The sequence below is a fragment of the Nerophis ophidion genome, linkage group LG27 (genome assembly GCF_033978795.1).
Source record: "Nerophis ophidion isolate RoL-2023_Sa linkage group LG27, RoL_Noph_v1.0, whole genome shotgun sequence".
In the NCBI taxonomy this organism is placed as follows: Eukaryota; Metazoa; Chordata; class Actinopteri; order Syngnathiformes; family Syngnathidae; genus Nerophis; species Nerophis ophidion.
In genome coordinates, this window is record NC_084637.1 from 9,147,918 (window position 1) to 9,174,690 (window position 26,773).

Here is a 26,773-nt window from a genome sequence, read left to right on the forward strand (position 1 = left end):
TCAGTTGCTTTCCAGCAATTGTCTTTTTCTCTTTCATCCTCGCTCACGCTCTGGCTCCAGCCCCAACCCTGCCTCTCCTACTGGCTGCTGCTTATAACAGAGCGACAGGTGATTAGATAAAAAGGCCCAGGTGGGCCGTCTACGCACCTGTCGCTGATTTCGAGGCCGGTCCTGGCAACATCCTGCTTTGCTGCAGGCCTGCAGGCCACGCCTCCTCCACAGTTTGCTTCAGAATAACAATTTTATTACAAAGAATAAGAGAGCTATTATACTCTGGAAATGTTGGTCTTACTTAAAAATGCACGCGTTTGTGTTCAGTGTTAAAAAAAACATTATATGGCTCTTAGGGAAATACATTTTAAAATATTTGGCTTCTTGGCTCTCTCAGCCAAAAAGGTTCCCGATCCCTGATCTGGTCAATACTACTATGATTTTATCAATATATTTTAGCATCACAAAATCTTCTTTCGTTTTTTTAAAATGTATATTATGTTTACAACCTCAGGAAATATGTCCCTAGACACCATCCATCCATCTATTTCTACCGCTTATTCCCCACATTTCGGACAACTACAGCGCCTGCACTGCAAAAACTGAAATCTAAGGAAGATGAAATATCTCAAATAAGGGTGATATTTGCTTATTTTCTGTCTGATAAAATAATTCTTCTCACTAAGCTGATTTTATGTTAGAGTGTTTTACTTGTTTTAAGTATTTTGGTCCTAAATGATCTCAGTAAGATATTACAGATTGTTGCTGAGATTTGATGACCTATATTGAGTAAAACATGCTTGAAACCAGAATATCAACTGTTGCAAAGCTGTGTCATCAACACTCACAAGTATAAAACTACTTTTTTAAAGTAATAATTTTGTCTTAACTTGGACTATGCTGTGGTTTGTTTTCCCGGAATGCAAATGAACTGGATGGGACATGGCGTGAAGGTGAATACAGGATTTAATAATACTATAAAAAGTGAAAACAAAAGGCGCGCACCAGGCGGAGACAAAAACTTGGCTAAGGAAACAAAAGGCCGTTTGACGTGATCTAAGGACGTAAAACAGAAGACACTAACTTTGGCATAAATAAACAAAAACTTACTTGCGGTGACGTGAGCAGGGTAGCATGAACTATGACATGAAACAGAGTGGTCATAAACAGGGTGATGACGCCAGAAGGACCAACTGAAAAACCAGGCTTAAATAATAATGATGACATGATTGAAACAGGTGCGTGAGTCCAACACGTGAGACAGGTGAAACTAATGGGTCGCCATGGTGACAAAACAATGGGGGGGTGAAAAAACAGTAACTAATGGAGTCTTGAAGTAACAGAACATAACTAAATAAAACATGATCACAAGACATGAAAAATTTCTTATTTCGTGCATTTAAAAAAAAAATCATGACTGACACAAATTTTTTATTGTCTTTTATGTATTTTTATCTATTTATCTATGTTTTTATGTGTTATTATGAATTTGCACTAAATTATTTTTAGCTTACAATTTCGTAGTACAATGTACGATGAAAATACATATATATTGTATTCTAAATGTGAGTTTCTACATTTGATGTTTGATCTATTTCATTTTAAAATTAAATCTTCCATGTTCACATTGCTTACGTTTGTAGTTATGTTACCTTTAATTCCGCAATTATGGTGTCATTTTGACCATCTTTTGATTATATTACAATTGTAATATGTGAATGATTGTGTTGTGGCAGTTGTGGATGTCACCAATGTGGGTTGCTTTAAAAAAAAAAAAAAATCATGACTTTGACACAATTGTGGCTTATATTACAGCCAAATGGACTTTGCTGTTTTATTTTCAATGACACAATACAACTGTCATGTCTTGTGATCATGTTTTGTTTAGTTAAGTCCTATTTTGCTTAAGACTCCATTGTGTCCTGTTTTTGCACTTCCTTGTTTGTTTTGTTTCGAAGACTACCCATTACTTTACACCTGTCCTCATGTCACGCACCTGTCTCACGTTTTGCCCTCACGCACCTGTCACCAATCATGTCCCTATTATTTAAGCTCCCAGTTGCCAGGCGGTCTTGCTGGCGACATGATGTCAGGACATGGGACTATGGGGTGGTTGTTCTCCCGAGATGCAAGTGAACTTGGACCGGACATGGCGTGAAGGTAATGACATCTTTATTTTAACACTAATAAAAGGAATAAACAAAAGGCGCGCACAAGGGCGATAAAAAATAAAACTAGCACAAAGGCAGAACTATGGACAAAAAACCAAAGACACTAACTGTGGCATTAATGAACAAATTTTACTTGCGATGACGTGAACAAGGGCAGCATGGACTATGACACAAGCAGCGAGAACTAAGCATGGAACCGTAAACGTGACATGAAGCAGAGTGATGTCGCCAGAAAGACAGCCTGGCAACTGGAAGCTTAAATAATAGTGACAGGTGCATGACATGAGGACAGATGAAAACTAATGGGTAGTCATGGAAACAAAACAAACAAGGAAGTGCAAAAACAGGAAACAATGGAGTCTTAAGCAAAACAGAACATAACTAAACAAAACATAATCACAAAACACGACAACAAAAATACATACTTATATAATAGTACAGTTGTTATTAGTGAGAATAAACTTATTTTAAGGTATTTTTGGGGTTCATGGAGGTTAGCTAATTTTACTTGTTTTGGAAAGTCTTGACAAGCCAAATTTGGTAGATAATTTTGCTTGGTTCAAATAAAATACCCCTCATTTTTGTGTTTTCTTTTCATGTTTTTGAACACTGACTTTTTGCAGCGTGCACCTTAAGGTCCGTCTCCACGTGTGATAAACTTGATTCGATGTCATAGCAGAATGTAAAATGTTAAATCAAAACAGTTCTTTAGCTAAAAACTAAAAATATTTGTAATACAATAAAAACTAATCACACGTCACATCCCACTTAAGTGACTACATGGCAGAAAAGCTAGTTTAAGGAGCTGATTTATAAAAACAACAGCTGACGGAACAAAGGATCTTATGTCATACTTGCCAACCTTGAGACCTCCGATTTCGGGAAGTGGGGGGTGGGGCGGAGGCGTGGTTGGGGGCGTGGTAGAGAGGGGACAAGTATAATTCACCAACTCGAGTATTTCACACATACATACATATATACATGTATATATATACATATATATATATATATATATATATGTATATGTATATATACATATATATATACATATATATATATATATATATATACATATATATATACATATATATATACATATATATATATACATATATATATACATATATATATACATATATATATACATATATATATATACATACATATATACATATATATATACATATATATATACATATATATATATACATATATATATATATATATATATATATATATATATATATACACACACATATATATACATATATATATATATATATATATATATATATATATATATAGATATATATACATATGTATATATATTTATATAAATATATATATGTATGAAATACTTGACTTTCAATGAATTCTAGCTATTTTATCATATATATAAATAAAAGAAATAGTTGAATTTCAGACGGCACCTATCAAATACACAATAACAAAAACACAGTTGTTCTACTAACTGTACTGTGCTTGCTGGTTATTAAAAAACGAAAACAACAACACTTACCTTTCACTATTTGAGTAACCTTTGTTCTGCCATTTGCGTACTGGCGAGAGTCACTTGCCGTCAGGTGCAAAACACCACGTAAATCGTTGGCCAATCAAAAAGCAACCCCATAACGCTATAGCCAACATTCACCAGGAGATGGCAACAGACAACATAGAATCACTCTATTACAGATTGCGTCGCCATGGCTGTAACTTCCTCGTTCTTCTTCTTCGTCCCCTTGTGTGTGCAGTTTTTTTATTAAAAATCCGTAGATGTTGTAACGTGATTGGGCAGGCAAGCTGTTTATATAACAGGAAAGTGGACGTGAAAACAGGCTGTCCTCACTCATGTCCGCGTGGAGCTGGAGGGGGCGGGAATTTTGGGAGATTTCCGGGAGAACATTTCTTCCGGGAGGTTTTCGGGAGAGGCGCTGAATTTCGGGAGTCTCCCGGAAATTCCGGGAGGGTTGGCAAGTATGTCCTATGTATCGGTTGTTTTTGACCTTTCTATTAATAGGGGCGTACCTTCATCCGAGGGCCAGAGTCTAAACTCTAAGAAGAGAGGATGCTGAGGGTTGGCCAGAAAGGCCTTTGCCTTCTGGATGACTCTGACCTGATAAATCTAGTTCAGGGGTTTCAAGGTAGTGCCTATGGTCTTTTGGCACACCTTGATTATACCACCTAGTCTTTTTTTATTGGCCACACTGAGGTTACCAAACCAGGAAGTGATAGAATATGTTGAAATAGACTCGATACAAGATGAATATAACATCCTCATTAGTGTTCTATCAACCTGAAAACCCCTCAGTTTCCTCAAGAAAAACAGCTTCTGATTGGCGTTCTTAGAAATACGGTCAGTGTTGGCATCAATTTATTGTCTAAAATTGTGCCTAGTTACCTGTATTCACGAACTATCTCAACAGCAGAGCCATTAATGAGAATGGGTGCTTTGGCAGGGGGATCACGACAAAAGTCAATGTACATCTCCTTCGTTTTATTGCCGTTAAAGGGGAACATTATCACAATTTCAAAAGGGTTAAAAACAATAAAAATCAGTTCCCAGTGGCTTGTTGTATTTTTTTGAAGTTTTTTTTCAACATTTTACCGGTCTCGGAATATCCCTAAATAAAGCTTTAAAGTGCCTTATTTTCGTCTCTCTGCGAAGACAATGGCCATTTCCCTGTGACGTCACACTGTGCTGCCAATGTAAACAAACAATGGGAATACCACAGCAAGATATAGCGACATTAGCTTGGATTCAAACTCGGATTTCAGCGATTTAAGCGATTCAACAGATTACGCATGTATTGAAACAAATGGTTGGAGTATGAAAGTATTGAAGAAGAAACTGAAGCTATTGAGCGAATAGCTATTGACGCTATTCATAGCCAAAGCATGGCCGAATAGCTGCGTTAGCATCGCCGGTAAAATGTTCGGACCAAACGATCAGGACTTTCGCATCTCGTGACACTGGAGCAACTTAAATGTGTCGATCGGTAAGTGTTTTTTTTCGCATTAAATGTGGGTGGAAGGAAACGTAATATAGTTGCAAATGCATCTGCAGGTTATCCATTCATCTCTGTGCCATGTCTGCTTTAGCACCGCCGGTAAATAGCATGTTAGCATCGATTAGCGTAGCATGTTAGCATCGATTAGCTGGCAGTCAACATCAACAAAACTCACCTTTGTGATTTCGTTGACTATCGTTGCAAATGCATCTGCAGGTTATCCATACATCTCTGTGCCATGTCTGCCTTAGCATCGCCGGTAAATAGCATGTTAGCATCGATTAGCTGGCAGTCAACATCAGCAAAACTCACCTTTGTGATTTCGTTGACTATAGTTGCAAATGCATCTGCAGGTTATCCATACATCTCTGTGCCATGTCGGCTTTAGCATCGCCGGTAAAATGTGGAGACACTCTGGTACATTCAATGGGGGTCTGGCGGCAGACACTTTCGCATCTCGTGACACTGGAGCAACTTAAATCTGTCGATCGGTAAGTTTTTTTCGCATTAAATGTGGGTGGAAGGAAACGTAATACAGTTGCAAATGCATCTACAGGTTATCCATACATCTCTGTGCCATGTCTGCCTTAGCACCGCCGGTAAATAGCATGTTAGCATCGATTAGCGTAGCATGTTAGCATCGATTAGCTGGCAGTCAACATCAACAAAACTCACCTTTGTGATTTCGTTGACTATCGTTGCAAATGCATCTGCAGGTTATCCATACATCTCTGTGCCATGTCTGCCTTAGAGTCGCCGGTAAATAGCATGTTAGCATCGATTAGCTGGCAGTCAACATCAGCAAAACTCACCTTTGTGATTTCGTTGACTATCGTTGCAAATGCATCTGCAGGGTATCCATACATCTCTGTGCCATGTCTGCCTTAGCATCGCCGGTAAATAGCATGTTAGCATCGATTAGCTGGCAGTCAACATCAACAAAACTCACCTTTGTGATTTCGTTGACTATCGTTGCAAATGCATCTGCAGGTTATCCATACATCTCTGTGTCATGTCTGCCTTAGCATCGCCGGTAAAATGTGGAGACACTCTGGTACATTCAATGGGGGTCTGGCGGCAGACACTTTCGCATCTCGTGACACTGGAGCAACTTAAATCTGTCGATTGGTAAGTGTTTTTTCGCATTAAATGTGGGTGGAAGGAAACATAATACAGTTGCAAATGCATCTGCAGGTTATCCATACACCTCTGTGCCATGTCTGCTTTAGCACCGCCGGTAAATAGCATGTTAGCATCGATTAGCGTAGCATGTTAGCATCGATTAGCTGGCAGTCAACATCAACAAAACTCACCTTTGTGATTTCGTTGACTATCGTTGCAAATGCATCTGCAGGTTATCCATACATCTCTGTGCCATGTCTGTCTTAGCATCGCCGGTAAAATGTGGAGACACTCTGGTACATTCAATGGGGGTCTGGCGGCAGACACTTTCGCATCTTGGGGCCAGTGGTGCAACTTGAATCCCTCCTTGTTAGTGTTGTTACACCCTCCGACAACACACCGACGAGGCATGATGTCTCCAAAGTTCCAAAAAATAGTCAAAAAAACGGAAAATAACAGAGCTGAGACCCGGTGTTTGTAATGTGAAAATGAAAATGGTGGGTGTGTTACCTCGGCGACGTCACATTCTGACGTCCTCGCCTCCAGCGTGATAAACAGAAAGGCGTTTAATTCGCCAAAATTCACCCATTTAGAGTTCGGAAATCGGTTAAAAAAATAGATGGTCTTTTTTCTGCACCATCAAGGTATATATTGACGCTTACATAGGTCTGCTGATAATGTTCCCCTTTAAGCCCCAGGTACGAATCATCGCACCAGTTGTGAGTTTCCGAACTGCTGTAGACCTTTGTAGATGTTAAGTCAAATGTTTCTGGGTACATTTTGTGTGGTCCTTAAAGACACACCCATTTCTAGGGTAAAGCTCTATTTTTATATTCGTACCCTTCTATGACCAGCTTGTTGCAAGTGTTTAAAAATCCTGCAGACGTCTGCCTCTTTGGATCAAACGTGCAGATGCAAGCCTTTCTACCTAACAATTATCCTTGACTGCTATCAAGAGGAAACGCTCGTATGGTAAACACGCATCACCTGTATCAACATTATTAAACCACTTTTCATACGTATCAGCCTCCTGACAGTGTTACTACCTGAGTGGTGTTTGTGTGTCACCTAACGCACCTGCAGCCGGTTTAACTAAAGAGGTCGTGCGCAAACCAAAACAAAGAGGTTGATTTTTTTCCACAGATAAGGGCAGAGTAAGAACTTTCCTTTGTTGGAATATTTACAGCTCAGCGGCACGTACAAGACACAGGTGCAGGAGTCAGCGTTTTCCACATGTGGGAAAGTCATAGCTTTTGTCCTTCGTGCAGGCTTTATTAGGTCACTTAAACGTACGGCCAGGGGGCCCGTATCAGGCCTGAGAACAGGTTTAATCCGGCCCACGGCCTGCGAAATAAGTTTATGTATAACGCGAGATGCAAATTTTTGATGAAAAATTTTTCTAAATGTGTCTAATGGATATGGCAAGAGCAATTCAAGTGTAACCCACGTCACACATGACACTGTTTAAAAATGACATGTCAGCTGACGAGAAGCACCCTCTGGATTGGCTGCCGATACTTCAATCAGCGTCGATTGTGGCTGGCAACAGATTTCTGTGCAGTGCTCGCAGCTTGTTGACGGCACGATGTGCACCCTGAACTCCATTGTAAAAAAAAATATTTTTTATGTATTTTATGTATTCTATCTATGTATGTATCTATTTATCAATGTTTTTATGTGTTATTATGAATTTGCACTAAAATATTTTTTGCTTACAATTTCATTGTACATTGTGCAATGACAATAAAGATATATTCTATTCAATTCTATTTTATTATAAACTTGTGTTTCTACATTTGTTGTTTGTTCTATTTCATTTTATACAGGGGTCCCAAACTCAATTTACCTGAGGGCCAATGGATGTAGAAAATATTTCTTAAAAAAATCGAACATGTACTTTTTAATGAATTCACTTTCTTTGAATAGCTTTCCCGCCCTAGCAACATACTTGCCAACTCTTTCCGGGAAACATCCAAATATCAGTGCCCCTCCCGGCAATCTCCCGGGGCAACCATTCTCCCGGTTTTCACCTGGACAACAACACTAGGGGCTTGCCGTGATGACACTGCCTTTAGCGTCCTCTACAACCTGCCGTCTCGCCCGCTTTTCCACCATACCAAGATGGAAAGATGGAAGGATTTTGCAGATCTACGGAAGTGACTGCAAGACATACTTGATCAACAGTCATACAGGTCACACTGAGGGTGGCCGTATAAACAACTTTATCACTGTTACAAATATACGCCAGACTGTGAACCCACACCAAACAAGATTTACAAACACATTTTAGGAGAACATCCGCACCGTAACACAACATAAACACAACAGAAAAAAATACCCAGAATCCACTAAAGCCCTAACTCTTCCGGGCTACAATAGGGGGCAGTTGGGGGAGCCGGGGTGTATATTGTAGCCCGGAAGAGTTAGGGCTGCATGGGATTCTGGGTATTTGTATGCTGTTACTTGTATATGTTATGTTGCAGCTGTTTCAAATAGTTTTGTCAATTTGTTCTGGTCTGAAACAAATTGGCCATTAGAAACATTTTTGTCTTTGTGTGTTGTACGTAGACCACATTGCTTGGCAGAGTTCAGTGATGCAAATGCATGTCAAGTTGATCAATGATTTTATTATTATCCAGTGCGATAAAAGTACTGAAATGAAGGATAAAATGGTATTAAAGGGGGCTTTAAATAAATAAAGAAATAGAAGTAACTAAATAGTTACTTTTCACAGTAACACATTACTTTTTGGCGTAAGTAGCTGAATTAGTAACTGAGTTAGATTTGAAATAAAGTAACTTGTAACTGCATCTAGTTACTGGTTTTCTGTATCCAACCCAACACTGGTACCATGTGTGCTGGAATGACAATACAGTTCCTAGAATCCTTAAATCTAGCGAAAAGAATACCGATGACTATCTGTAAAAATGACATATTTTGATAAAATAAAAGGACTACAATAACTACATTCCCAGTCCTGACATAGGTGCACACAGTATGATGATGTTTTTTAACGGGTCAGTAGCAGTGCTCAGTTCTATCACCAAATTACTGCAACCGGCACACACGTTTCTCCATCCCCTCCACACTTGCATCAACGCTTCCTCATTTTAGGTCTCTGCTTCTTGCAGATGATATGATCCAGATGGCTTCATCTGGCCAGGATCTTCAGCTCTCACTGGATCGGTTTGCAGCAGAGTGTGAAGCGACTGGGATGAGAATCAGCACCTCCAAGTCCGAGTCCATGTTTCTCCCCCAGAAAAGGGTGGAATGCCATCTCCGGGTTGGGGAGGAGACCCTGCCCCAAGTGGAGGAGTTCAAGTACCTCGGAGTTTTGTTCACGAGTGAGGGAAGAGTGGATCGTGAGATCGACAGGCGGATCGGTGCGGCGTTTTCAGTAATGCGGACGCTGTATCGATCCGTTGTGGTGAAGAAGGAGCTGAGCCGGAAGGCAACGCTCTCAATTTACCGGTCGATGTACGTTCCCATCCTCACCTATGGTCATTAGCTTTGGGTTATGACCGAAAGGGTGGTGGGGCTCCTTAGAGATAGGGTGAGAAGCTCTGACATCCGGGAGGAACTCAAAGTAAAGCCGCTGCTCCTCCACATCAAGAGGAGCCAGATGAGGTGGTTTGGGCATCTGGTCAGGATGCCACCCGAACGACTCCCGAGGGAGGTCTTTAGGGCATGTCCGACCGGTAGGAGGCCACGGAGAAGACCCAGGACACGTTGGGAAGACTATGTCTCCCGACTGGCCTGGGAACGCCTCGGGATCCCCCGGGAGGAGCTGGACGAAGTGGCTGGGGAGAGGAAAGTTGCTGCCCTCGTGACCTGACCCCGGATAAGCGGAAGAAGATGGATGGAAGGATATTACATATATGTTATATTTTATAACATAAATATCATTCATAACCTACTCAGGGGTGTCAAACTCAAATACAGAGTGGGCCAAAATGTAAAACTGAACAAAGCCGCGGGCCAAGGATGAACAAATGAACCTTTTAATAGGGACCCAAACAATTTTTGCAATGAATATTGAACAAGCAAGGCTTAAATAGGGCAGCACGGTGGTACAGGGGTTACTGCGTCTGCCTCACAATACGAAGGTCCTGAATAATCCTGGGTTCAATCCCAGGAGTTTGCATGTTCTCCCCGTGACTGCGTGGGTTCCCTCCGGGTACTCGGGCTTCCTCCCATGGAAGAGGCAGAGCTTATATAACGTAATAGTGCAAAATCAACTTTCAAAAAACAAACGAAAAAACATCAGTGGTATATTAAATAAAATGTAATTAAAAAAATTAATGCCTCTTTTCTATTTGCGGCCTTCTGAGGTAAATATCAACATTAACTTTTTCCACAGGCTAATGAATTCGAAAATAAAATAAAAATGAGGTGGGCGGGGTTTGGTGGTAGCGTTCCGGTAGAGTTAGTGCAGCAAGGGATTCTGGGTATTTGTTCTGTTTATGTTGTGTTACGGTGTGGGTGTTCTCCTGAAATGTGTTTTGTCATTCTTGTTTGGTGTGGGTTCGCAGTGTGGCGCATATTTGTAACACTGTTAAAGTTGTTTATACGGCCACCCTCAGTGTGACCTGTATGGCTGTTGACCAAGTATGTGTGTGTGAAAGCTGCATATATTATGTGACTTGACCAGCACGCTGTTTATATGGAGGAAAAGAGGATGTGACGGCATGTTGTAGAGGACAGTGCCTTTAAGGCACGCTCCCAATATTGTTGTCCGGGTGGAAATCAGGAGAATGGTTGCCCAAGGGAGATATCCGGGAAGGGCACTAAACTTCGGGAGTCTCCCGGGAAAATCAGGAGGGTTGGCAAGTATGAGTATTAGCGGTGAATGTGGTGTTTCCGGTGGGCCAGCTCTAATGTTAATTTGATATTGCCTCAAGGGCCAAATGAAATTAAACGGCGGGCCAACTGTGGCCCACGGGGCAGAGTTTGACACCCATGGGTTAGAGTGTCCGCCCTGAGATCGGTAGGTTGGGGTTTTGGGACCTATTACCTCCCTGCTTGGCACTCAGCATCAAGGGTTGGAATTGGGGGTTAAATCACAAAAAATGATTCCCGGGCGCGGCCACCGCTGCTGCCCACTGCTCCCCTCACCTCCCAGGGGGTGATCAAGGGTGATGGGCTAAATGCAGAGAATAATTTCGCCACACCTAGTGGTACTTTAACTTTATATCGCTACTATTGACGATAGGTTGATTGGCAACACTAAAAATTGGCCCTAGTGTGTGAATGTTGTCCGTCTATCTGCGTTGGCCCTGCGATGAGGTGGCGACTTGTCCAGGGTGTTGCCCAACTTCCACCCGAATGCAGCAGAGATAATCTTGCCGATTATATTGTACCATATGTCCCGGCAAGAAATCTGCGTTCAAAGGACTCCGGCTTATTAGTGATTCCCAAAGCCCAAAAAAAGTCTGCGGGCTATAGAGCGTTTTCCGTTCGGGCTCCAGTACTCTGGAATGCCCTCCCGGTAACAGTTCGAGATGCCACCTCAGTAGAAGCATCTAAGTCTCACCTTAAAACTCATTTGTATACTCTAGCCTTTAAATAGACTCCCTTTTTAGACCAGTTGATCTGCCGTTTCTTTTCTTTTTCTTCTATGTCCCACTCTCCCTTGTGGAGGGGGTCCGGTCCGATCCGGTGGCCATGTACTGCTTGCCTGTGTATCGGCTGGGGACATCTCTGCGCTGCTGATCCCCCTCCGCTTGGGATGGTTTCCTGCTGGCTCCGCTGTGAACGGGACTCTCGCTGCTGTGTTGGATCCGCTTTGGACTGGACTCTCGCGACTGTGTTGGATCCATTATGGATTGAACTTTCACAGTATCATGTTGGACCCGCTCGACATCCATTGCTTTCCTCCTCTCCAAGGTTCTCATAGTCATCATTGTCACCGACGTCCCACTGGGTGTGAGTTTTCCTTTCCCTTATGTGGGACCTACCGAGGATGTCGTAGTGGTTTGTGCAGCCCTTTGAGACACTAGTGATTTAGGGCTATATAAGTAAACATTGATTGATTGATTGATAGGGGATAGGCACCCCAGGCGACTTTGTGAGGGATAAGCGGTAGAAATGGATGGATGGATGGGTACGATTTTAGTCTTCTTTATACCTGCATTATCCTTTCCCTCCTTTGTAACTGAGCTACTGTCTGGAACAATTTTACTTGTGGATCAATAAAGTTTGTCTAAGTCTAAGTAAAGTAAGTGTGAAGTCTGAGAGGGATTCATCTATGAAGTATAACACAGGCCATGTAAAATATTTGAAGTCCTAAAGTAAGTTTTTTTATTGTGATTGTGTCACCATGGTTACAAGCAGCAACTGGCAAAACACATCTTTACTCTTTGTGATAGTCACAAAGTCACATGTCACATGACTATGATGTCACATAGAGTTTCTTTGCTGCTGGTTTTTACCTTAGATGCCTGTCCGTTGTACCATTTTGGTACTCTTTTTCTTTTATTTTATTTTTTTTCCTCGTAATTGACTACCGTTGCCGACCTGTATTGAGACATTTAGAAATAAATGATTCATTCTTTAGGGGACCGACACATAAAACTGGTAAGTGCTTGTCTTTTGGGTTAAGTGCTTGCAAAGAAGAGTCTGATCCAGTTTCCTTTGACCCTCAAAAGTCTGCAGATCTGCGTTAAATGTTTCCGAGCAAAGATGCAGCGGTTCTCTTAACTCTCCAGTCGGATGCCGTCGGAGGTCTGCCTGTCACTGGTGGGTGTCGGAAGTCCTGATTTTGATGGGGAGCCAGTGGTTTCATGCCTGTAAAGACATGGCTCGGAAAGGTTTTGCCCTCTTCCCACTCCAGTGTCAGGAACCAGAGGATGGAGTGTTCCACTTTACCAGTGACGGTTGAGTGCCAGATCTCCTCTCCCACCTGTGAATACAAAATGGAGGAGGTTTTAGGGGCTGGGTCCTTTGGCGAGGTGGTCCAGTGCAGAAAGCTGTCGTCGGGCGAGACCGTGGCTTTGAAGGTGATCAAGGACAGCAGCAAGATGGAGGAGGCCAAGGATGAGGTGCGTATCTCATAAGTTAATCCACACAAACGCAGACTGCATGATCATGTGATTTTTGCCGTGCATGGCAGGAACGTGTTTTGATCGAGCTGAAAGCACGGGGCTCGGACCGGTACAACATAGTCAACTGGAACGACTCCTTCACCTTCCAGGGGCAGTTTTGTCTGGAGTTTGAGAAACTTGACATGAACCTTCATCAGCTGCTCAAGTGTCGCCTGCCTCTGTCCTTGATGGAGATCCGGCCAGTTCTTCAGCAGGTTGATAATGCTTCATCCCCAATGTTGGTTCTCAGGGAATGCCATTGATCTTGACCAGGGGTCTCAAACACGCGAGACGTTATTTTGCAGCCCGCACCTTACTATGAAATTTAATGTTGGGTACTTTGTATACCCTCGATTTTTCCAGAAGACTCCCACTTTTCAGTCCCCCTCCAGTGTTAATCGTTCTCTCGAAATTCACCCATGCAACAATATTAAGGGGGCATTATTGATGCACTGCCTTTGGGGTCCTCGACAACCTGTACACAAACGTGCCAGCGTCGGGAACGCATTGTGGATGCGCGTGGTGTCACCCCAAGATGCACAAGGACCAGACAGGCAGGAATAGCAGGTAAGAGCCTGGTTTAATATAAAAATGATAAAATAAGACTGGTACAAAAAATGCAAAATAAAGCGTGTGCCTACGCACGGGAAGCTAATGCTAAACTTAGCATGCAGTCCAGAAAGTCCAAGAAGAGCCTGCCTAATAAGGAGCTACTTAGCAAAGGTACAAGAGATTAGGAAATGCCAACATGACTCTTGCTTACTGCAAAACAAACCATCCAGGAAGAACTGAGGTGGAAAACAGCCTTAAATACTCGGGTAAACAATCAAACTCAGGCGCGCGTTAAAACAAGAGCAGGTGCGAAACCAAGGTAACCTGACAAAACAAGGAAGTGCACAAACCGGGGACCGGAAGAGTCAAAAAATAATCAAGAAACACAAAAAGGCTAAAAAACCAAAACTATATATGACCCTGGAGGCGGATCATAACATTCTGTAAGCAACTGCAAGACATAGTTGATCAACAGCCACACAGGTCACAGTGAGGGTGGCCGTACAAACAACTTTATTACTGTTACAAATATGCGCTACATTGTGAAGCCACACCAAACAAGAATGACAAAGACATTTTGGGAGAACATCCGCACCGTAACTCAACAAAAACACAACAGAATCCCATACAGCCCTAACTCTTCCGTGCTACAATATACATCCCGGAAGAGTTAGGGCTACATTGGATTCTGGGTATTTGTTCTGTAGTGTTACGGTGCGGATGTTCTCCCAAAATGTGTTTGTCAATCTTGTTTGGTGTGGGTTCACAGTGTGGCGCATATTTGTAACAGTGATACAGTTGTTTAAACGGCCACCCTCAGTGTGACCTGTATGGCTGTTGACCAAGTATGTCTTGCAGTCACTGCAGAATCCTCATACAATATGTTACTTGGCCGGCACAATGTTAGGTATGGTGGAAAGGCGGACGAGACGGCAGGTTGTAGAGGACGCTAAAGGCAGTGTCATCGCGGCAAGCCCCTAGTGTTTTTGTCCAGGTGAAAACCGGGAGAATGATTGCCCCGGGATATTGCCGGGAGGGGCACTGATAGTCGGATGTTTCCCGGAAAGAGTTGGCAAGTATGTTGCTAGGGCGGGAAAGCCATTCAAAGAAGGTGAATTCATTAAAAAGTGCATGTTAGATTTTTTAAGAAATATTTTCTTGCGGCCCAGCCTCACCCAGTTTCTGCATCCAGTGGCCCCCAGGTAAATTGAGTTTGAGACCCCTGATCTTGACATAACTCTAATAGTATCATGTCAGCTGCACCTTGGCATACAAACTAGAATCCCACTCAGGAGAGAGAAAAATCTCCGTAGGACTGGCATTGCCCACCCCTACAGACCCAATTGTGGCATATTAACAGAATAATTTTCCTAACAGGCATCAGGTTCCCTTCGGCTTCCTCTCACCTCCAAAAACATGCACCTGGGGATTGTTTGATTGACAACACTAAATTGGCCCTTGCGTCTATCTATCTGTGTTGGCCCTGTGATGAGGTGGCGACTTGTCTAGAGGGTACCCCGCCTTCCGCCCGAATGCAGCTGAGATAGGCTCCAGCGCCCCCGAAAGGGACAAGCAGTAGAAAATGTATGGATGGCATCAGGTGTATCATGTATTGTATATCTTAAATACATTGATCTACAAAACCCAAAACCAGTGAAGTTGGCACGTTGTGTAATTCGTAAATAAAAACAGAATTCAATGATTTGCAAATCCTTTCCAATTCAATTGAATAAACTGCAAAGACAAGATATTTAATGTTCGAACTGGGAAAAATGTTTGTAAACGTTTGGGAACTGTGGAGACCAATTTTTGAAGCTTTTCAAGTGGAATTCTTTCCCATTCTTGCTTGATGTACAGCTTAAGTTGTTCAACAGTCTGGGTCTCTGTTGTGGTATTTTAGGCTTCATATTGCGCCACACATTGCCAATGGGAGTCAGTTCTGGGCTACAGGCAGGCCCGTCTAGTACCCGCACTCTTTTACTATAAAGCCACGCTGCTGTAACACGTGTCTTGGCATTGTCTTGCTGAAATAAGCAGGGGCGTCCATGAAAAAGATGTTGCTTGAAGGACAACACAAGTTTGGTCCAAAACCTGTTTGTACCTTCACAGATGTGTAAGTTACCCATGCCTTGGACACTAATACACCCCCATACCATCACAGATGTTGGTTTTGGAACTTTGCGCCTATAACAATTTGGTTGTTTTTTTTTTGTCTTTGGTTCGCAGGACACAATACTAAGTTTCCCCAAAAATTTGAAATGTGGACTCGTCAGACCCCACAACACTTTTCCACTTTGCATCAGTCCAACTTATATGATCTCAGGCGCAGCTGGCGGCGTTTCTGGGTGTTGTTGATAAATGGCTTTCACTTTGTATAGTAAGAGTTTTAGCTTCCACTTACAGATATAGCGACGAACTGTAGTTACTTTTCTGAAGTGTTCCTGAGCCCATGTGGTGATATCCTTTATACACTGATGGTTTTTTTTTTAAGCAGTACCGCCTGAGGGATTGAATGTCACGGTCATTCAATGTTGTTTTTTCGGTCTTGCGGCTTACATGTAGTGATTTCTCCAGATTCTCTTAACCTTCTGATGATATTGCAGGCCCGTCTAGTACCTGCACTCTTTTACTATAAAGCCACGCAGTTGCAAGACGTGTCTTGGCATTGTCTTGCTGAAATAAGCAGGGGCGTCCATGAAAAAGACGTTGCTTGAAGGACAACACAAGTTTGGTCCAAAATTTGTTTGTACCTTCACAGATGTGTAAGTTACCAATGCCTTGGACACGAATACACCCCCATACCATCACAGATGCTGACTTTCGAACTTTGCGCCTCTAACAATTTGGTTGTTTTTTTTTCTCTTTGGTTCGCAGGACACAATACTAAGTTTCCAAAAACAATTTGAAATGTCCACTCGTCAGACCCCACAACACTTTTCCACTTTGCATCAGTCCAACTTATATGATCTCAGGCGCATCTGGCGGCGTTTCTGGGTGTTGTTGATAAATGGCTTTCACTTTGTATAGTAAGAGTTTTAGCTTCCACTTACAGATCTAGCGACGAGATGTAGTTACTTTTCTGAAGTGTTCCTGAGCCCATGTGGTGATATCCTTTATACACTGATGTTTTTTTTCATGCAGTACCGCCTGAGGGATCGAATGTCACGGTCATTTAATGTTGTTTTTTCGGTCTTGCCGCTTACATGCAGTGATTTCTCCAGATTCTCTTAACCTTTTGATGATATTACAGACCGTAAATGGTGAAATTTCTAAATTCCTTGCAATAGGTCGTCGCGAAATGTTCTTAAACTGTTCGACAATTTGCTTACGCATTTGTTTGTGAATGACTAAGCATTTAATGGAAGCTGCTTTTCGACCCAATCATGGCACCCACCTGTTCCCAATTAGCCTGTTCACCTGTGGGATGTTCCAAATAAGCGTTTGATGAGCATTCCTCAACTTTCTCAGTCTTTTTTTTTTCCAGATAGTGAATGACTGAGCATTTCATGGAAGCTGCTTTTCGACCCAATCATGGCACCCACCTGTACCCAATCAGCCTGTTCACCTGTGGGATGTTCCAAATAAGCGTTTGATGAGCATTCCTCAACTTTCTCAGAGTTTTTTTTCCACCGGAGACAGCTTTTTTTGAAAAATGTTGAAGGCATCAAGTTCCAAATGAGCTAATTTTTACCAATTCGAACATTATATATCTTGTCTTTGCAGTGAATTGAATTGAATATACGTAAAAAAATTTAGCAAAACATTGTATTCTGTTTTAATTTACAAATTTACACAACGTGCCAACTTCACTGGTTTTGGGTTTTTTCACTTGTTTTGGGTTTTTTAATACCCATTCATTCTATATACATCCACATCTATGTATCTGTAAATCCATATACATATATGTATATATGTATACTTGTATTTTATTGAAGCTGACAACTGCACTGCAGTTCCTGAAGAGTGTGGGGATTGTCCACTGCGATCTGAAGCCGGACAACATCATGGTGGTGGACCACCTGCAGTTGCCCCTGAAGGTGAAAGTCATCGACTTTGGCTTGGCTCTACATACGTCAGAACTGTCTCGGGGCACGACGGTGCAGAGCATGTGGTACCGGTGAGTTTACTAGGACAGATCTAGACCAGGGGTGTCCAAACTTTCTCCATTACTGTAAAATGTAAGGATGCGGCCAGTTCTATACATTCTGTCCTTTAAAAACCAAACCAATGTAGGTCCATATATGGCAGATCTGGGCCACATGCGGCCCGTTGAGCTTTTCAATCCGACCCGCCGGACATTCCCAAATAACTTTTGTAGATGAAGTGAAGTGAATTATATTTATATAGCGCTTTTTCTCTAGTGACTCAAAGCACTTTACATAGTGAAACCCAATACCTGAGTAATATTTAAATCAATCAATGTTTATTTATATAGCCCCAAATCACAAATGTCTCAAAGGACTGCACAAATCATTACGACTACAACATCCTCGGAAGAACCCACAAAAGGGCAAGGAAAACTCACACCCAGTGGGCAGGGAGAATTTACATCCAGTGGGACGCCAGTGACAATGCTGACTATGAGAAACCTTGGAGAGGACCTCAGATGTGGGCAACCCCCCCCCCCCCTCTAGGGGACCGAAAGCAATGGATGTCGAGCGGGTCTAACATGATAACATTTGTAATAATATGAGTAATATTTAAACCAGTGTGGGTGGCACTGGGAACAGGTGGGTAAAGTGTCTTGCCCAAGGACACAATGGCAGTGACTAGGATGGCGGAAGCGGGAATCAAACCCGCAACCCTCAAGTTGCTGGCAAGGCCACTCTACCAACCGAGCTAAACCGCCCTTGTTTTTACCTAGTATTTACTTGGTAGTTACCTTTTTTTTAACTGGTATTTACTATGTAGTTATTTTGTAGTTACTCAGTCGTTACTTGGTGGTTACTTTGTTTTACTTGGTATTTACTTTGTAGTTACTTGATAATTACTTTGTTTTTATTTAGTATTTACTTGGTAGATACTTTGTTTGACTTGGTATTTACTTTGTAGTTTTTTCTTTAAGATAGATGGAAACTGTAGCTGCCATTATGATGTGTAGTGATGTTTTCTAACGACCGGAAGTCTTGAACTATGCAAAGTATTTCAATGGTTGGAATCTGCCTTTATGTATGATATACCAGTTACTATGGTCATCTAATTAGTTATTATGGTAATCTAATTAGTTAGTATGGTAATCTACATCACAGCAGGGATTTTTTTAGTAAGTAGTTAGTAGATAAATGTTATTTATAAAGTGCTTTCCGCAAATACAATCACAAAGCGCTTTACAAAACATAGGTGAAGTAAAACAACAGTTCAATTAAAACAGGGGCAAAATCATAAAAAGGAAAAAAAGTGGATTAAAAATGATACTTAAAGGCCTACTGAAACCCACGACTACCGACCACGCAGTCTGATAGTTTATATATCAATGATGAAATATTAAAATTGCAACACATGCCAATACGGCCTTTTTAGTTTACTAAATTGCAATTTTAAATTTCGCGCGAAGTATCCTGTTGAAAACATGGTATGATGACGCCTACGAGTCACGTCTCGGATTGTAGCGGACATTTTGTTCCAGCCCGATCTGAGCTATAAATCGTCTGCTTTGATCGCATAACTACACAGTATTCTGGACATCTGTGTTGCTGAATCTTTTGCAATTTGTTCAATTAATAATGGAGACATCAAAGAAGAAAGATGTAGGTGGGAAGCGGTGTATTGCGGCTGCCTTTCGCAACACGAACACAGCCGGTGTTTTCCTTGTTTACATTCCCGAAGGTGAAGCTTTACTATGGAACAGAGCGGTCAAGCGAACATGGTTCTCTACCACATGAGAAAATGGTGGTAATAGGTCGGCTCTTACCGTAGACATGGCTTGCGTCGTTCCTTGTGCACCTGTCAAAGAGGCAGCTGCGGACTCTCTTTCCTCCTCCGACCGGCCGCCCCCAAGCGTGGGATGCTTCCATCTTGGAGGAGGGGAAAAAAAAAGTTCAGCCCGGCCCCAACGGCTGCCTTCGCTTTGCCTCGTCGAGAAACGTGGCTTCCCTCAGAGACACTGGCGGTCACCACACCCCTCCGACTTTCAGGTACGACTATATAATCTCACTAAAACACTAGTAACACAATAAGCGGATAAGGGATTTTCCAGAATTATTCTAGTAAATGTGTCTAATACATCTGAGTCGCTCCCACTGCCCTCTTTTTTTTTTGTTAGTCCTTCACTCTCACTATCCTCATCCACGAATCTTTCACCTTTGCTCAAATTAATGGGGAAATCGTCGCTTTCTCGGTCCGAATCGCTCTCGCTGCTGGTGGCCATGATTGTAAACAATCTGAGGAGCCCTACAACCCGTGACGTCACACGCACATCGTCTGCTACTTCCAGTACAGGCAAGGCTTTTTTATTAGCGACCAAAAGTTGCGAACTTTATCGTGGATGTTCTCTACTAAATCCTTTCAGCAAAAATATGGCAATATCGCGAAATGATCAAGTATGACACATAAAATGGACCTGCTATCCCCGTTTGAATAAGAACATCTCATTTCAGTAGGCCTTTAAAGGTGCATTAACTTAAAGCTTTACTAAAAGAGAAGTTTTTTAATGAATGTTTCAACAGTCAAGATCAAGGTTGGACTGGTGCAAGTTTTTCCAGAGTCTGGGAGCGACGTATATCCTGGAATGCCAGGTCTCCACGACTTTTAAGACAAGTGTTCGGGATCTTTAAAAGACCTTGGTCTGAAGACTGGAGGCTGAGTAGGGGCATAACAAGTTAGTGATGTACTGAGGGCCCCCACAATGCAAAGCACAGAATGCCAGGACTAAAATTTGAAACTCAATGCGGAATTTACCTGGAAAAATTGGTTCATATTTCGAGGCGCTTGTTACATTTTTGTTGCGTTTCGCTTGATTGTAAAATATGTGGATGGAGGGGGGGGGGGGGGGGGGCGGTGACGTTCATATGTTGTCAATATTCAGTGTTTTATCCTTCATAGTTAATTTTGTAAATGCCACATTGTGTACATTCTAAAGTTGCTCATTCAGTAAAAAATTGTTTTAAAGACCATTATTTTTTAAAGGCGGTCTGTCGTAACGTTTTTAGCATTCTATCAGACATTATTGCGAGGTTTTATATTAGTGTTCCTAAAAATAGATATACCGGCCCCCAGACACATTTTTTTTTGTCTAAATGTGGCCCCGGAGTCAAAATAATTAGCCCAGGCCTGATATACAGTAATACAAAACATTCACGTTTTGCACACCTTTGTGTTAAAAGGGACAACACACAAATAGTATGATGAATACACAACCTAGAGCATAACAATTGGCCGACTTGTAAAGCTGGGGGCACTCGGCATAGCTCGGTTGGTAGAGCGGCCGTGCCAGCAACTTGAGGGTTGCAGGTTCGATTCCCGCTTCCGCCATCCTAGTCACTGCCGTTGTGTCCTTGGGCAAGACACTTTTACCCACCTGCTCCCAGTGCCACCCACACTGTTTTAAATGTAACTTAAATGTTGGGCTTCACTATGTAAAGTGCTTTGAGTCACTCGAGAAAAGCGCTATATAAATATAATTCACTTCACTCTTATCCCAAGGCACCACTGTATTCAGCACAGAGATTTATACTTAGGGTTTTAGCTTCTTCATAAGTACAGCTCCCGAATTCAGTTAAGATGTATGTAACAGATCTTTTAGACTTTTGACCGCCTTACCTGATGATTGAGTGGGAGAGACAAAAAAGGGACTCTCAAGTTCCTGCCGGCCAATTCTTCTTCAAACTGAGCTTTTACCACATCAGCTGTCATCTTACAAGACCTTTGGTTGGCGTTTGTCAATCTACTAACAAATGTCATAGAGAAAAGATGCTAAATAGGCTGATAGGCTAATTTGCTAAAACCTCACAATCAATCAATCGATCTATCAATTGATGTTTATTTATGTAGCCCTGATTCACAAGTGTCTCAAAGGGCTGCACAAGCCACAACGGAATCCGCGTATCAGCGCCCACATTGGACGTTGAGTGGGTCTGACATAATATTATGAGAGTCCAGTCCATAGTGGATCTAACATAATAGTGAGAGTCCAGTCCATAGTGGATCTAACATAATAATGAGAGTCCAGTCCATAGTGGATCTAACATAATAGTGAGACTCCAGTCCATAGTGGCTCTAACATAATAGTGAGACTCCAGTCCATAGTGGATCTAACATAATAGTGAGAGTCCAGTCCATAGTGGATCTAACATAATAGTGAGAGTCCAGTCCATAGTGGATCTAACATAATAGTGAGACTCCAGTCCATAGTGGCTCTAACATAATAGTGAGACTCCAGTCCATAGTGGATCTAACATAATAGTGAGAGTCCAGTCCATAGTGGATCTAACATAATAGTGAGAGTCCAGTCCATAGTGGATCTAACATAATAGTGAGAGTCCAGTCCATAGTGGATCTAACATAATAGTGAGAGTCCAGTCCATGGTTGCTCTAACATAATAGAGTCCAGTCCATAGTGGATCTAACATAATAGTGAGAGTCCAGTCCATAGTGGATCTAACATAATAGTGAGAGTCCAGTCCATAGTGGATCTAACATAATAGTGAGAGTCCAGTCCATAATGGATCTAACATAGTAATGAGAGTCCAGTCCATAGTGGATCTAACATAATAGTGAGAGTCCAGTCCATAGTGGATCTAACATAATAGTGAGAGTCCAGTCCATAGTGGCTCTAACATAATAGTGAGAGTCCAGTCCATAGTGGATCTAACATAATAGTGAGAGTCCAGTCCATAGTGGCTCTAACATAATAGTGAGAGTCCAGTCCATAGTGGATCTAACATAATAGTGAGAGTCCAGTCCATAGTGAATCTAACATAATAGTGAGAGTCCAGTCCATAGTGGATCTAACATAATAGTGAGAGCCCAGTCCATAGTGGATCTAACATAATAGTGAGAGTCCAGTCCATAGTGGATCTAACATAATAGTGAGAGTCCAGTCCATAGTGGATCTAACATAATAGTGAGAGTCCAGTCCATAGTGGATCTAACATAATAGTGAGAGTCCAGTCCATAGTGGATCTAACATAATAGTGAGAGTCCAGTTCATAGTGGATCTAACATAATAGTGAGAGTCCAGTCCATAGTGGATTTAACATAATAGTGAGAGTGCAGTCCATAGTGGATCTAACATAATAGTGAGAGTCCAGTCCATAGTGGATCTAACATAATAGTGAGAGTCCAGTCCATAGTGGATTTAACATAATAGTGAGAGTGCAGTCCATAGTGGATCTAACATAATAGTGAGAGTCCAGTCCATAACGGATCTAACATAATAGTGAGAGTCCAGTCCATAGTGGATCTAACATAATAGTGAGAGTCCAGTCTATAGTGGCTCTAACATAATCGTGAGAGTCCAGTCCATAATGGATCTAACATAATAATGAGAGTCCAGTCCATAGTGGATCTAACATAATAGTGAGAGTCCAGTCCATAGTGGATCTAACATAATAGTGAGAGTCCAGTCCATAGTGGATCTAACATAATAGTGAGAGTCCAGTCCATAGTGGATCTAACATAATAGTGAGAGTCCAGTTCATAGTGGATCTAACATAATAGTGAGAGTCCAGTCCATAGTGGATTTAACATAATAGTGAGAGTGCAGTCCATAGTGGATCTAACATAATAGTGAGAGTCCAGTCCATAGTGGATCTAACATAATAGTGAGAGTCCAGTCCATAGTGGATCTAACATAATAGTGAGAGTCCAGTCCATAGTGGATTTAACATAATAGTGAGAGTGCAGTCCATAGTGGATCTAACATAATAGTGAGAGTCCAGTCCATAACGGATCTAACATAATAGTGAGAGTCCAGTCCATAGTGGATCTAACATAATAGTGAGAGTCCAGTCTATAGTGGCTCTAACATAATCGTGAGAGTCCAGTCCATAATGGATCTAACATAATAATGAGAGTCCAGTCCATAGTGGATCTAACATAATAGTGAGACTCCAGTCCATAGTGGCTCTAACATAATAGTGAGACTCCAGTCCATAGTGGATCTAACATAATAGTGAGAGTCCAGTCCATGGTGGCTCTAACATAATAGTGAGAGTCCAGTCCATAGTGGATCTAACATAATAGTGAGAGTCCAGTCCATAGTGGATCTAACATAATAGTGAGAGTCCAGTCCATGGTGGCTCTAGCATAATAGTGAGAGTCCAGTCCATAGTGGATCTAACATAATAGTGACAGTCCAGGCCATAGTGGATCTAACATAATAGTGAGAGTCCAATCCATAGTGGATCTAACATAATAATGAGAGTCCAGTCCATAGTGGATCTAACATAATAATGAGAGTCCAGTCCATAGTGGCTCTAACATAATAGTGAGAGTCCAGTCCATAGTGGCTCTAACATAATAGTGAGAGTCCAATCCATAGTGGATCTAACATAATAATGAGAGTCCAGTCCATACTGGGGCCAGCAGGAGACCATCCCGAGCGGAGATGTCCCCAACCGATTCACAGGCGAGCGGTCCACCCCGAGTGCTGACTCTGGACAGCCAGCACTTCATCCCTGGCCACCGGACCTGTGCCAAGGCTAGAGTTCACAAATGAGTTTTAAGATGGGACTCAAATGCTTCTACTGAGGTAGCATCACGAACTGTTACCGGGAGGGCATTCCAGAGTACTGGAGCCCGAATAGAAAACGCTCTATAGCCCGCAGACTTTTTTTGGGCTCTGAGAATCACTAATAATCTGGAGTTCTTTGAAGGCAGATTTCTTGCCGGGACATATGGTACAATACAATCGGCAAGATAAGATGGAGCTAGACCGTGTAGTATTTTATATGTAAGTAGTAAAACCTTAAAGTCACATCTTAAGTGCACAGGAAGCCAGTGCAGGCGTAATGTGATCAAACTTTCTTGTTCTTGTCAAAAGTCTAGCAGCCGCATTTTGTACCAACTGTAACCTTTTAATGCCAAAAATAATACATTACAGTAATCGAGACGAGTTGAACGAACGCATGAATAATGATCTCAGCGTCGTTAGTGGACAAAGTGGAACGAATTTTAGCGATATTATGGCGATGAAAGAAGGCTGTTTTATTAACACTCTTAATGTGTGACTCAAACGGGAGAGTTGGGTTTAAGATAATACCCAGATTCTTTACCGAGTCGCCTTGAGTAATTGTTTGGTTGTCATATGTTAAGGTGGTATTATTAAATAGATGTCAGTGTCTAGCAGGACCGATAATCAGCATTTCCGTTTTCTTGGCCTTGAGTGGCAAAAAGTTAGCGGACATTGTTTAATTTCATCGACTGTTGAATTACGATTTACCGGTGGCTCACAACCGACTGGTAGATCGCGATCAACTAGTCAATCACGACCGGGAGATCGCAGTCGGTTGGTATATTGCAATCGATTAACCGATCCGACTGGTATATTGCGATTTAACAGCTGACTGCGATCCAACATTAAAGCATGTTTGACTGTTAGATCCCAGGTGACCCGAGTAGATCAGTGGACAGGTTGGCTGCAATCTACCTGTAAATCCGTATCTAATGCTCAATTGCAATCTACGGGTCAAATGCGTCCACTGAAAGATTGCGATCGACCGCTAGATCGCGATCAATTCAATGGGCACCCCTAGTCTAAACCTTGATGTCTCTGCTCCCAGATGTCCCGAAGTACTGCTGGGACACGAGTGCAATGAGGCCATCGATGTATGGTCTCTGGGCTGCATCGCCGTGGAGCTGCTGCTTGGTCATTCCCTGTTTGACGGCTGTGATGAGTACAGCATGGTCAGTTTTGACACGGCTTCGGACAGAGCTGTGGGTTTGACAGTTGACTTGAGTCTTAAAGAATCTCCTGTCCACAGCTGTCACAGATCAACACCATGCTGGGAAAACTGCCAGCCAGCCTCCTCAACGCGGGAATATTCACATCGTGCTTCTTCCGCAAGAAAGCCAAAAAATGGAGATTGAAGGTATGTTTCTTCTGTCGACCCCCTAGAGTCTGTCGCTAACTCTACTTCTCTCTTCAGAACCGGGCCGAAATTATCACAGCTTATGACGGCACTCAACCTTTAAACAAACTTTCAGATCTCTTAGAGGTTGGATCGCCCTTGCTGCATATTTTACAGTGTCAGTATGAAAACATCCAGCAGGTTTCCTTACATCTTGTCCCATTCTGACATAGGCTCGTTTTGTGCGACCAATCAACTGCACCGATGAGGACCGGCGCGCAATGCAGTGTGACCTGGAGATCTTTGTGGATCTAGTCGCGTCGATGCTTCTGATGTCACCGCAAAAACGGGCCCGACCTTGTCAAATTCTGGAGCACAAATTCATTTCCATGAGCCACTTTGATGGCAAATTCCCAAACAGTGCTTAGTAAGTGTATATAGGGATGGGTACCGAGTACGGTACTTTTATAGGCACCGTTGGAACCACGTTGATGGCAAATTCCCAAACAGTGCTTAATAAGTGTATATAGGGATGGGTACCGAGTCTGGTACTTTTATAGGCACCATTGGAACCACGTTGATGGCAAATTCCCAAACAGTGCTTAGTAAGTGTATATAGGGATGGGTACCGAGTCCGGTACCTTTATAGGCACCGATCCAATTACGTTGGAGCCACTTTGATGGCAAATTCCCAAACAGTGCTTAATAAGTTTATATAGGGATGGGTACCAAGTCCGGTACTTTTATAGGCACCGATCCAATTACGTTGGAAACACTTTGATGGCAAATTCCCAAACAGTGCTTAGTAAGTGTATATAGGGATGGGTACCGAGTACGGT

The 26,773-nt window shown here is 42.2% G+C and overlaps 1 protein-coding gene across 1 annotated transcript; it reads left to right on the forward strand.

Moving 5' to 3' along the window:
* The first annotated feature begins 13,074 nt into the window (after positions 1-13,074).
* Positions 13,075-26,362, forward strand: LOC133544055 (homeodomain-interacting protein kinase 1-like). Its single transcript, XM_061889084.1, has 7 exons — positions 13,075-13,332; positions 13,404-13,589; positions 17,880-18,043; positions 25,647-25,770; positions 25,848-25,955; positions 26,013-26,081; positions 26,168-26,362. The coding sequence occupies exons 1-7, from the start codon at positions 13,075-13,077 to the stop codon at positions 26,360-26,362; spliced, it is 1,104 nt and encodes a 367-aa protein (XP_061745068.1).
* Positions 26,363-26,773: the final 411 nt, after the last annotated feature.